The sequence below is a fragment of the Pecten maximus genome, chromosome 3 (genome assembly GCF_902652985.1).
Source record: "Pecten maximus chromosome 3, xPecMax1.1, whole genome shotgun sequence".
Taxonomy (NCBI): Eukaryota; Metazoa; Mollusca; class Bivalvia; order Pectinida; family Pectinidae; genus Pecten; species Pecten maximus.
The window spans coordinates 5,856,194-5,870,844 of record NC_047017.1 but is presented as its reverse complement, the minus strand read 5'-3'; the positions used below and the strand labels follow the sequence as shown (position 1 = coordinate 5,870,844).

At 37.0% G+C, this 14,651-nt stretch overlaps 1 protein-coding gene across 1 annotated transcript in view; it reads right to left on the bottom strand.

Annotated features, from left to right (window-relative positions):
* The window catches only part of LOC117323030 (neuropeptide FF receptor 2-like), an 83,915-nt gene extending 70,421 nt beyond the window's left edge, over window positions 1–13,494 (bottom strand). Inside the window, exon 1 of the mRNA XM_033878021.1 lies at window positions 11,734–13,494. Coding sequence (XP_033733912.1) covers window positions 11,734–12,227 — 494 coding nt within the window. The 5' untranslated portion in view covers window positions 12,228–13,494. The remainder of the gene's footprint in view (window positions 1–11,733) is intronic.
* Window positions 13,495–14,651: the final 1,157 nt, after the last annotated feature.

Here is a 14,651-nt window from a genome sequence, read left to right as displayed (position 1 = left end):
GGTGGTCCTATGTACTGATACACTGGGGAACCGTCAGCTCCCTATACTGGTGGTCCTATGTACTGATACACTGGGGAACCGTCAGCTCCCTAAACTGGTGGTCCTATGTACTGATACACTGGGGAACCGTCAGCTCTCTTAACTGGTGGTCCTATGTACTGATACACTGGGGAACCGTCAGGTCCCTACACTGGTGGTCCTATGTACTGATACACTGGGGAACCGTCAGCTCCCTACACCGGTGGTCCTATGTACTGATACACTGGGGAACCGTCAGGCTCTAACCCTTGTAGTCCCATGGACTGAGACACTGAGGAAATGTCAGGACACTGAGGAACCGTCAGGTCCCTAAACTGGTGGTCCTATGTACTGAGACACTGGGGAACCGTCAGGTCCCAAACGCTGGTACACTCTAGTCCTATATACCGAAACACGGTAAGGTCCCCGACCCTAGTAGTCATGTGTACCCCGACATCGTCGTTCCTCAACCCTGGTGTTCGTATGTACTGAGACACCGTCAGCCAACGACCCTGGTGGTCCTATGTACTGAGACACCGTGAGGTCCCGAACCCATGGTCCTATGTACTGAGACACCGTGAGGTCCCGAACCCATGGTCCTATGTACTGAGACACCGTGAGGTCCCGAACCCATGGTCCTATGTACTGAGACACCGTGAGGTCCCGAACCCATGGTCCTATGTACTGAGACACCGTGAGGTCCCGAACCCATGGTGGTCCTATGTACTGAGACACCGTGAGGTCCCGAACCCATGGTGGTCCTATGTACCGAGGCACCGTCAGCCCACGACCCTGGTGGTCCTATGTTCTGAGACACCGTCAGCCCACGACCCTGGTGGTCCTATGTACTGAGACACTGAACAACTGTCATGTCCCAACCCTGGTTGCCCTATTTAATGAGACACGCAGGAAGCGTCATGTCCCCAACCCTTGTTGTCATTAGGCTCCAACTCTAAGGTGAAACGGTTTGGGAAACCAACAGACCAAGTCGTTCAGTTTCAAAGCGGTTTTCAAATCCCACTACAGAATAAGTTTAATATTACCACTACATTATAAAAGGGCAGATTTGACTCGGAAATTCAATTAAAGATTTAATTGATGACTTTATTTACGGAATTAAAGTTAAAACATTAATTGAAAGATTTTAGATCCACCCATTTTCGTGTTTTGAACCAAAAATGAGATTTTGTCAGACATTCCATGATTAGTAAGGTTCGAACTTTCTTAATGTATTGACATCACTTTTTCAAATGAAGTAAATATACATTGAATGTTCTTCTATCATGATAGAATGTCCGTTTGACGATGGCAATTATATACAACATATAATGTAGCCAAAACACATTTAACCCGGATTTGCTTACATACTTCTTTGTCAACGAGGAAAAGATTATCATCATCGGTATCAATGCTCTCTCTGATGGAAACTGATGTTCCTCGTTAGATTTTCCCACGGCCGAAATGACCTTGCGAATTCCACAATAGGCGTGCTCATTGCAAAGTCAACTGATACATAAAAGGGATGTTTTCAATGAATACTTTTCGATCGATTTTGAATCGCAGTTCCTTTTGAAATGTATTTGATATACAATTATATAAAACAGATTCAAGTATGAACACGGTATTTTGATTTCAGGTCTATTTTACAATTTATATTGACATAAAGAGTTTTTTACTTCCAGAAGTATTATATTCATCCTACTTCAAACATAACACTTCCGTTTCCAGAAAGCGCTGGATCGAACATATCATTCTTAAAATCTGATGAATAATAATTCTGGCGCCTCGGTAGTCCTATGTCAAACAACTTCAGGAAATGTATTGAAAATATATTGAATTGTAGAAAGCATATGCACCATTCTTTGAATCCTACATTATACACCAGAAAAGACACTGTACAGGGTAGCTTTCTCTATAAATCGTTCATCTGTCACACCGGCTTTCTTCTCCCGTAACTGAAGACCCGAAATCTATGGGATCCTTCTATATCTACATAACAGCGCACAGAACTTCACACAAAAGCATTTCCTTCTGATCTGCTTCACGTCATGTAAAGACTCTTATGATGAATGAAAGTGCTTGTCAAAACCAAAATAGAATCAAATGTGCATATTCAAGCGCAGCAATATAGAGAGAAGATATATTGTCTGTTTTGACTTAAATCGGAGTTCATTTGATTTTGTCCCCTGTCTCCAAATTAGTTCATGCGACGAAGTAGTAGTAGAAATATTATTTATTCGTTTCATTTTTGTAGCTATTGATTTCCACGGTATACTCTTATAGCCAATATCGCGAAGGTAGGCGTCAGTTTCCACTTGAATATATAAAAGATAGGTAATATTTTCGCTGAACCGAAGCGATCTGATCTAGATTTCTGTATTAGTTTGCTTGCCACAGTTATCTAGCCACGTTTTTTATCTGAACATTTTCCGGACTGTTTGTGAAAGGGATATTTAACTGTATAGAAATCATCAATGGTTGTTGTCTCTTTCACGTCCAGCAATGGGCGATATACATCTGTAGTCTGGTAGTCAAGGTATTGCAGTAGTCCTTGAAAACACAGCAAAAACGATATGGTATAAGGACAACTTTGAGCTTTTATCGGATACATCTTTGCGACTGGCCAAATTTGATAAACATCATCAAATCCCATTAAGTGTAAAATAATTGAAATCACTGCAAAGTGTGACGAACTCAATTTGTTTTCGCACTGAAAAAACTGTTTCCAGAGATCATTTAGCGAAATAAAACCGGTAAGACGTGACATTGAATTTAAATTGTTTCAGTCCTTCAGGAATTCTCGTAGCACTTCTTTATGACTCTCTTGGTTTTCATTCAACTTGGCAATCAGACCTTCTGAATCGGACATGTATGAAAATATAAATCCATGGGGAGGATTCTGATTTGCTGCTAGAATTAAGAGAAAATCAAGAACGTTAGAATATTAATGGTCTTTTGTGTCTCCGGAACTCACTAAGCAATTATGGGTGTTTTTCAACATGTTCGTTCTTTGCCTAATATTAGTGCATCCGTTGCTTTTGCAACTTGACTTTGCAGTGTTAGAATGTAATTATTAGGATGAGAGCACAATTGAAGGCTACATATCTAATAATGTTTTTCTTAAACCAGAAACATTTCCCTATTGAGGAAATGGTTTAAAACACACCCTTCGTCTTGTTTCGTTTTGCATGTGTTGAATTGCATTGAAATACGTAAGCTGACACGATGCCAAATGAAACTTAATTTTTGTATCTGCGTCCTATACATTCATCATAATAACTTTGGTGACAATAAGATTGTCAGCACGTGGCGCGAAACAATTTCGGATTCCATTGTGCTTAGATTAATCTGTCACCAAAACATGGACACGTCATTCACAGAAATATTATCTTCTGTGTAGAAATCGTTTAGAAAACACCTCCATCCTGAGCGCCCAACAACAAAAGGGCTATTTCGTTTTCTTATCTGTTATAATGAAATGTCAAGAATATATATATACATAAATGTCTCGATATTGCCGCATGCTCTAATCTCTTCACAGCAGATAAGGAGTAAAAGCATGGAAAATCAACTACGACAGGATATCTGTATCATTACTCCAAGGAATTGGAAAATCTAAAGTTAAAGTAATGATGTGATGTACAATCTTTTAATAACGGGACATCTCAAATGAGAGAAACTCCCTTGTTACGGGGGCCGCGGTGGCCGAGTGATTAAGATGTCCCGACACTTCAACCACTAGTCCCTCCACCACTGGGTTGCGAGTTCGAAACCTACTTGGGGCAGTTGCCAGGTACTGACCGTAGGCCGGTGGTTTTTCTCCGGGTACTCCGGCTTTCCTCCACCTTCAAAACCTGGCACGTCCTTAAATGACCCTGGCTGTTAATAGGACGTTAAACAAAAACAAACAAACCAAACCCCCTTGTTATCCAATATCAGCCACAAGAAAAGTGGTAAGAATCGTCTAAACACACTAAATATGATAACAGGAGTTTGTAAGGGATAAGTGTCAAGACGAAAAAAAATTGATAGAAACAGTGACCTCATTTTGTTGGTACTGTTAGTGTACGAAATATCAGAAAAATGGATCATCAATGAAGTCGGTAGAGCGAAGATTTGAAAATCTATTTATCGTAACAGTGACGTCATTTGTGACCCCAGCGATGGAGACGCGAATTCGTACAATTGTGACCTACAGAGTATTGTAGATCTTACTTGGGTCTTTTAAGTGTAGTTGTAGAAAGAGTATGGAGTCCAAAGTAAAGTGTATCTCCGATTTTAATTATCATCAATGTGTATGACCGATGTATCCAGTACTAAGAAGCTGACCAAATAAGCTGTCAAAGTAAGGTACTTGATATTATATAGTCCTACGTGGACAAGGAAACAGTGATGAATAACTTGGTTACAATAAAAATGTGTTGAACATGTCGATTGGACATACCCTGTAAGGGGCCGCGATGGCCGAATGGTTAAGGTGTCCCGACACTTCATTACTAGCTCTCAACCTCTGGGTCGCGAGCTCGAAACCCACGGCTTTCCTCCACCTCCGAACCCTGGCACGTCCTTAAATGACCCTGGCTGTTAACAGGACTTTAAACCAAATGAACCCAACATACCCTGTACATTTGAAATCAATGACACTACAGACTCTTCAATATCATCCGCTTACCTTGATCTTCCCTTACAATGTTACCAACAGGGACAGATTACAACTAAGCTACGAGATAAGAGAGAGAGGATTTCAGTTTCCCAATTGTTTATTTTCTGTTTCTAGATAGAGTCTAGACGTGGCAGACGGAGAAATTAACAACACAATGTTTCGAGAGATGAATGTTGATGTAGTCCACTGGCAAATCGTTTGGTCGATCATAATGATCTCATTTTGAAATATTATATTTCCTTTAGCGATATGACGTATTTGGTGCTTGTTAAACTGTCTAGTAGGTCCGTTGTCGCCATCCTAACATTCTTCTTTGAGATGGAATTAACTTAGATTCACATGGCGAGTGTCCTCTATAAAGTAAAAGACACTTACTCCTCTGGAACTCTTGGTCTTAATTTCCTTGTACTTTGTCCCAATCCAAATTTATATTTTTCTTTGTATTTTGCCCTCGTTTAATCGGTTTAGTTTGAATTATGGTTTCGTTTTTACGTTTCGAATGTTGTTTCTGTAAATAGTTTCCCCTCAATTTATAGATTTTTAGTTCGAATCGTTTATGTATGTATTTTAATTCATAGACAATTACGTCATTCGAAAGATGAACCAATCATCATTTTACTAGTACTCGGATATTAAAGTTGGCCCTCACTTTTACTATAGGAAACAATGTACATTTAATGACTCGTAATGAGATGACACATTTTGTCAGATTTTGAACATGATGCTCATTGTCTGGTTACGATATTTCCCTTTAAAATACTCATTTTGCGATTTCCATTGTCTCTAATTCGAAGAAGTTATGCTCCATTTCTGAACAGAGGATGGCCCTCATAGACTATGACTGTTGCGTGCTTCATCTTGTATTTAACACCTACATGTATTCCAATAAAATATTTAAAAAGGGAATATCAATTGTGTTCCGTGTCGGAATTTATCACATCACGACCTTGGAGTTGCAGAAATAAAATAAATATTTAAAATTTTCAAACAGATTTTTCTCGTTGATTTATTTTTCTCCGTCACAATACATTGTTGAGATAAAAAATTCAGTTCTGTGAAATTTAATTCACTCAGTGTTTTATTGTACCTTGGTGATGTCATAAGAGACAATTTGAAAAAATAACTCCGGAAATAGTATTTCTTTTAAAATGATGTGTTTTATTTTAACCCATGCTAATAACAATTTAAGGAACTAATTAAATTATCAACTAGCAGTTTCATTGTGAACACATCTGACAGCAAAAAAAAACAACAAAAAACAAAAAAAAACAATATCTTGTATCGTAATGTTAAACATTAGAATCATCCCAACAAAAGTACAGGGAAGGCAACAAAAATATAGGGAAGGCCTGTAATGGCTAGCAAGCAGATTCTTGCTAGGCATCGTGTTATCATTGAAAAATTGAAAATAAATCAAGAAGCAAATATCGAAGGTTTTTGTCAGAACTATCATTTGAAAATATTCTTTCGCAACATTTCTCAATTTAATTTGGCTTCACCTTACTTCAAAAGGGTCCAGTTTTAAGTGTATATATAATTCAATATTCATCGAGGTTTTCCGAATTCTATGTTGTGTAGGAGAAACATTTGATATGCTCTGTCCCCACTGACCACATTTTGATCGAAATCAACAGTCGCGTTATCCTTGATAAACGCTGAGCATTAGTCTCCCCTTTTAAATACGGCCCGGCACCGGCAGATGGCGCAGCTGAGATCACCGAAAACAAAAATGTCCTAGAGAGTGAAATTTCTTAGTAAATGGAACAGGAAGATGTCAAAGAGATTTCAGATTGATGAATATGATGATCAAACCATACTACATGGTTTTAAAAGATGCATACAAGCTAAAGAGGCCCATGTGGAGCTGATAAGACATTTCAATACATGCAAAAACAAGAGGGAATACAGACATAATAAAACATTTGTAAGTCTCAAACTCATCAAATAAGAGCAAAATATGGACAAATATCTAGAATCGCATGGAGACCATTAAAACAAATGTAGATGAAGAATATGACCAGATGTCGTGGAAGAGTAAGCGTCTTCTGTTTCGTCGACGACATTCCTCGTATATATATCTCGGTCAAATCCGGGTTACGTGATATTCTCGGACAAATACGTCAATATCCCCCATATTACATTAACAGTTGAACATCACGCTTTAAAACGACTTTTCAAAGTCAGTTTTGTGTGATAGTTGATAGTCTTGAATTAGGTGTATTGATTTTAACGCAATACTTGTACGCTGCTTTAATTGATAACAAACTTCAGTACTTTGTTTATACAAAACTCGACAATTATAGCTTTCCCTCTCTCACACGGTATTTGGTACCAATCAATCTCAGTAGAACTGAACGGTATAGTAAAATAAACCTTTTCTTGACGCCTTTGATATGTTTTCCAATCAATTACCTTTCTCAATATCACGACAAGCATCGGTTGTTATTGACCCGCCATTGAGTTCAAAGAAATAAACCCAGATCTCGGAATGAACGTAATGTAAGTCAGGTCTGCTGTTCAGATGATCGCAAAAATGGTCATTTGATTGGACCTCATTGCTGCTACCACTTGACCAGAATATGTTTATGATGTATATTGTCTTGAGAAATGCAAATTACCTTTGCTCTCTCATATCCAGGAATAAAAAGTATTATTTGGCCATTGCATCCACAGTAACAGTCCAGGTGTCTCTGGCAACTAAAATGCTGGACTGTTATTTAGCATTTTAAAGCCAACATTATTGTGGGTACCCGATGTCGACGAAATCCTGACAATCGTTCCGTCATTCACATATTTGTCTGAAAGATGTACTACAAGAGGCATAAAATGACATTAATCTTTACTATGTATAAATTCATCACATGAAAAAGATAATTTGTTGGAGTAATAATCGGAAAATTGCTCAGTTCATAATTGCAAATGTCAAAACCAATGCTTTACAATGAAGATGAATAGCTATAGGAATAATTGTTTTGATGTGATTCTCATTTTCAGTACAATTTCAATGATACATTTCTATTTTAGTAAGATATGAGGGTATGCCATGGGGAAAACCATTTTATCGAAGTTGTCACCATCATTTGAAAGCTATAACATATACATTCATCAACTTCTGTGGATGCCGCTGAATTGCCTGATTCTATTCACGATTAAGACCATTTTTATTGGTGTAAAGGGACTGAAGCAAACCTAGGTGATATGAACAACCATTGTCTTTTTATTATGCATTTGATGTCTTCTGTTTGCTTCGTCACATAGTTGGCAATCCTTAGTCTGGGTATTGACTTACATATTAACCTTTCCAGTCCAGATAGTGACCTACATGTACATATGGACCGCTCTCTCTTTTCCGGATATTCACACACTTTCGGAACATGTTAGTCCGGATAATGACCATCATATGGACCTTTCTAATCCAGATACGGATACACTTTCGGATCAAATCAGTACGGATGTTGGCCTACATATCGACTTTTCAACTCCAGACACTGACACACTTTCGGATCAAATTAGTCCAGATATTGGCCTACATATGGACTTCTCTAGTCCAAATATTCACTTATTTTCGGACAAAATCACTTTCGGATCTCGTTAGTCCGAACATTGTCTTACACAGGAACCTCTCAAGACAAGATAATGCTGTAACAAATATGGGTTGTGTAAGTCCGGATACTGACTTAACAGGAACCTCTCATGGCCATACTAATACAAATATGGAGTCTTTTTGTCCGGATATGGACATACACATGAACATCTCAAGACCAGATGCTGACACAAATATGGGTTCTATTAGTCCGGATACTGACTCATACAGAAACCTCTCAAGACCAGACAATGACACAAATATAGGGTCTTTTTGTCCGGATACTGACTTAAACAGGAACCTCTGAAGACCAGATGCTGACACAAATGTGGGGTCTATTAGGCCGGATATTGACTCACACATGAACTTCTCACGACATGATAATGCTAATACAAATGTGGGGTATGTTAGGCCCGATGTTGACTTATATAGAAACATCTCTATACTAGTCGGTGACATACATTTAGTGGCTATTAATCTGGAAATTGACCTACATATGAACGCCGTTAGCGACGATATTGACACATATTTGGCTGTCTTTTCGGCCAGATGCTGACCTTCATATTGACATCTATAGACAAGATATTGATACAAATGTGGTGATCTGCATGTCCAGATATATACCTATATGTGAGTATTAATAGACTAAACATTAAAACACATTCATGGCTTATTAGTTCAGATACTGGCCTACACATGACCATCTTGACACACATCCAGACTGGATTATCAACCGGATATCGACTTATATACAACATGTAACACATATAGACTGATACATGATACTGTTTCATGCAGGGATTAGCATGTAGTCGGTTTTGACACTGTAGACGTCATCGTTCCGGTTACATCCACGATGTTGTCATGTTTCTAGTGCATAATTCAAAAATTAAAAAGCTGATATTTTTGCTGTGTTCTTAATTAACAAATTTCGTGTAGCATTATTTCGAGATTGTGAAAACTCATGTTTATCTCTACGAGCATGCTATTTTGAGTCTCCAAAATGTCCTGTGGCAATTTGAACATTGTTTTCGTTTTCGTAATTTTAAAACGATAATGAATTAGCAGTACGGCTATTCGTTCAACATTGTTTGTGTTAGGAAAAGGATCAAGAAAAAGCGTTCGACAACCCTAGCTTTGGTTGTTTTGAATGTAATTATCCCGGAAACTCCTGAATATGCTATCAAAAGATAATTATCTTATCGACAGAATTTTGTTTTCGAAATTCGAAATTTGTTTTCTCATGATCATTTTGTATAGAAATAGTTTTAAAGTATGGATGTTCTTTTGGGAAATTTGTTTATTTCATAGCTTGGATTTAAGGGGACGATGTCAAACAATTGCTATGAGGACATGAATAGTACGTGCAGGAATTATGAAATACCATTTAATTCTGTCTTTGTTTATTAACCGATTGTGCTATCACAAGTTTTTTGTTTTATTTTAATGGGGTTTCGGGAGATAAAGAATGTTTCAGTATTTTCTAATAGCGATTCGTGAAGTTTTTATATGTGGGTTCAGAAATGGGCGAAGATTATTAACAATGTAAGATAATTAATGCCAGCCTTTCTTTGATTCATACGGAAATGAGCTTCCTCTCTCTAAAGGCTATCCTCTGTCGTTATTATACATCTGGACTATATCTTTTTTTTTTCTTTTCTCTATTAAGCATATCTTTTTGCTCTTTTCTCTATTAAGCATATGTTTTATGTAGAAGCATAAACGACTACCCATCTCTAATCCTTTGTCATCTACATCAATTAGTACGTTGAAAATACAATATAGTTATTACCAGCATCTTAGCAGATAAGATGATCATTAATTGTCGTCTTTAGATATGTGAATAGTAATTATTCTTATCCAGAAAACACACCCTACATGTATTTATCATTCGAAACTTTAATATTCTTTTCTATATCAGTAGCTGGTGTTATCTTTTATTCATGAACGAGAATGTTGCCTGATTAAACGTATTTTTCACCAGAAATCTCCGTAACAGTGCGTGCGCGAACACATAAAAATTATTATACCGCTAGACTACGTGTAGGGACGCAACAAAATAGTATAGGCTTCGAATGAATGTAAGGATACATAAATCATACAGCCAACACGCATTTGCAAACTCATAATAAACCAGCATTCAAGGCTTTGTACGTGTAATAGCATAACTAACAAGATATATGAATAGTAATGAGACAGGAAGTGCATTATACTGCACGTGCAATGGCATAACAAATCAGCGTATATTCCGTTCATATGCGGTCTGAATATAATATCAGTGTTTTAAGTAATTTTTCAGTTATCTACAGACTTATGTCTGCAATATTGTATATTTACGTTACTGAAGAAGGATGTGATTTGAATCCCTCGGTTAATATTGTTATCACAGCGTTGATAATCCCTGTAACAAACCTCATCAAACGCCAATAGATGTATATTACCCAAGAGTACTGCAATTTTGAAGTTATTAATTCGTACATGTTTGCCCTTTAAAGATGAATTAAGTTTCAAAGTGGTATATCATGATGAATAAAGATACGTTTCAGTTTGTTTTGATAAATAAACTTAGGTCAAATGATTATATCGTTGAATCAATAAATTCAATCATTCACGTACAGACAAACTTAAAGGACGAGACACGAATAGCTCCAGTAACTGTCTATTCGACTTCACAAACACGCGTGTGTAATTAGCAGGGAATGCGGACTAATTACAAGTATTAGTTTATGGGGTTAATCACTGAGAAGTAACCGGCGTGTACTAAAATAGTCATTAGCAACACTTTCAGTAAATTAATCAGACCCCGGTCTGTTTGAATATAATCTGCTTGCTGGATCAGACCTATTGGGTTTTTTTTACATGTGTGTTTCTGTACGAGTTTCGATGATTATGTAGACGATCAGATGAAATCAAATGTATAGACAGAGGGCATGAAACTTTCTTCCAGTCATTGCATTCTCAGTTTCAATTAAATATAAACAAAAAAAGTAATTGTCTTAAATATTGAATAAAAGAAGGGCAGTAGATTTTAATTTCTCCGATACACAATTTTTTGTTTTTTTTTGTTTTTTTTTAATTTTATTTGGTTATTGCAATTCTTAATGTATAATAATGTTAAGATTGCTTTAAACTCATATCTAAAACAAGTTCACCGCGAACAAATCTGTTTAATTTTCCTAAAAGCTTTGATATGCACCGAGGTCATCGATATTCTGCGATAGAGAAACATAGGGAAACCCAACATTTCTATCATACTAAAATCTTATCGTTGAGGATAATTTTGGCGGCCTTATTTTGTATGCTGTGTGTAGTACAGCTCAAAATCAAAATCTATTTATTTTAAAAGCGATATTAAGTTAAAATCAACATACAGTGTGAACATAAGAAGGATGACTGGGAGTCAAAATAAGCAACGCTGCAAAACAGAACGATTTTTGTTAGTTTTATCAATTGTATTGAGAAGACTTACCTTTCTAAGGAAATAGCGACGAGAGTAAGAACACTGGCAAAGACGAATATTGGTAGAATGTAGTAGACAACAGCACATAGGCCATCATGGCTGAAAATCTGCCAATCACAGGGGCTTGTGTATTCCAGAAGTTTGAGTGGTAGGACAATTGAGGACACGAGGAAATCCGAAAGTGCGAGGTTCACTATGTAATAGTTGGTCACCGTGTGCATGTGCGTATTTCTCCAGATCGTCCAGATCACCAAGATGTTTCCAAAAACAGCGAAAACCATTACCAGGAGGTAGCAAACGACCATTGCGGTATGAACGGCGAAAATTTGGGTAAAATCCACGTAGGAATCGAACACACCACCACTACATCGATCCAGTAGTTCTCTTGTGTCATTTGTACAGTTCCCCCATAAGTAGCACAACACATCACCCGACAATCCAGAAATGTTAAAAGCTGAAGTGTTAAACACTACAGAATTTCCAATGGGTTTCCCGTCCGCCATACTAGTTGTGTTTCCGTCCCGATCTAGTCGCTGTGTCGGTAACCGTACGGCAAAAACAGCTGGTTATAATTTATTTAAATCTCGCGAGTTCCACAGCAAGTGACATTCTACATATCCATATATAATGTATTTCCAGGCTTTGCAATAACAACTTAAAATCTTCTGACGTCACTAAGGTGATTAATGCCCCGTTTTGTATGTATTTTGTTTCATCAGACGCAGTTTATATCTACCCTGAAGTGATTCAATCAGCCGACAATTTAAGTGCGTATATGGAATAAATTTTCTAGAAATATTGTCCTCTCGCGTGTCAACTTCTTAAAAATCCCTTTTTGATTTATCGAATCACATTGTTCAACTATCATTTCCAGTAATATAAACCCATTAATTGATGTTGATATTTTAATAATTAAATACGAATTTCACAAACAATGGATGTTTAAATAACACTTATCTACGCATTCTCCTTTCTATAAATACGCTGTCAACCTCACAATCCAAAGTCAACATTTTAAAATAAAGCCAAACATTGAAGTCACTGACTTTACTGTTTCGGTATGTCTTGTCCCGTATAATCCAATCAAGACTAAAAACGAGAGACCGTATCAACTATTAAAACAAAACGAGTGGTCGGTTCCGTAGCCAATAAGTCATGCCCTCGCAGGAATCTGCCGTTTTCACAGCTAGGGTCTGTAACTCGTATGTAAGCTTGTTTTCTGTGGCGTTACGGGAGCTCTCGTTGCCGTTGCCGGCTCTGCCGTCTTCGTTAACAGTCGATTTTCTGCTCGCTGCAATTGTCGTGTTTGTAATCTTATAGTTGTCATTGGATAAATGGCTCGAAGGGAAAACCTTTCGCAAACAAATCCCGCGAATCAGGGTGTGGTATATACTTCAAAATCGCCCCATTCTTTAAATGGAAGAGAAAGGTCTCTAATGATTTGACGTGACAATCTATTTCGATCGATTCAACAGCAACTTAAACAATCTCCCATTTTCAAAGAAAGTTTTTTTTTTTTTTTTTTAAATGAGCATGTCCCGGGACGAACTTCCGATTTGTACACTTTTACATCGGCTTTGTGTACGTAAAGGTTTTGGAATCAAGTGTATGCTATCGAGATTGCGGAGCCCGATATTAGGGACTGAGATGAACTTGACACGGTATTTGCTAGACTATGCTTGGTAGCATTAGTTTGTGATGGTTTTTCTGACAAGGTAAGGCTTCGTTTGTTTGTATTCGGCCAGTAATCTTCACAACTCACCACTAGCGGGCGACCTGTAACAAGAACATTTGAGATTAAGCACATGTCGACCATTAACTTACAGGAAAACTACAGGCTCGGAACTCTCTCCAGAGTAAACAATGTGTGGTAATGTTCCGACGCGTGGTTTGCTTAAGGATGTATGCTACATTACAAAAGTTGTCTGTTATTTATCGTAGAGTTATCTACTTTCCTAATACAAATATATTTTACAAACTAATTGTTTGTGCTCGAGTTAACTACATGTATCTTCGTTACATAACACGCTCAATGTCCTTGATTGGGACTAGAAAAAACTGCTAAACTTATCTTACATATATATATCATCTTCAAATACGTCATACCTTCAGAAATATGCAAAATCCATATAAAAAGAATTACACATTTGAACCGTACAGTATCTACCAACAGTAACTGTCATAGTTATAAAATATATACTTAAAATTCCTAAATTTAGTTTGAAATTCATTTTTGGATGACCTATTTGGGTTTCATTTGGCTAGTATAATAAAACCCAACACAAACACGCGAACAAACCAAATGTTGATCTTTATTTATTTATTTCTTTAATTATATATTCATTTATGTATTTATTTATTTATTTATTAACTAGACATCTCTGAGTATCAAATAGAACTGAATGATTGTATTCAGTTTTAGGAAGACGAAGTCAGTAGCGTATCTTGACATCCACAATAAAGGATTGACAGGTAAAAAGCTATAATAATAACTACTGATTGCCTCAGCATTTATTTTCTATCTACTCGGATCTCCTTGACAGTAACAACCGAGTTAAGTTGTCAGCACCTGTCGTGCAATGAATGTAAATGAATTGACATTACAAAGCGGTGGCGATGTATTTATTTTCCCCGCTAAAAATCTATATATATATATATATATATATATATATATATAAAACTTTCCATTTCTTGATTGTAACATCTTACCCCACATAACATATTTTATTTCCAAGTAGATTCAGTATTCATTAGGTGTAGTCTCCAATAGCATGACACCATGATAGATATCGACTGCCGACTGCAGAAAACTTACAACATAGAGTTTAACTCTATGTTGTAAGTTTTCTTCAGTAGGCAGTTAATCTTTACAAAAAATGTTGTTGACGTCACGATCTCAGCAGCATTTTACTCATAACGGTCATAAT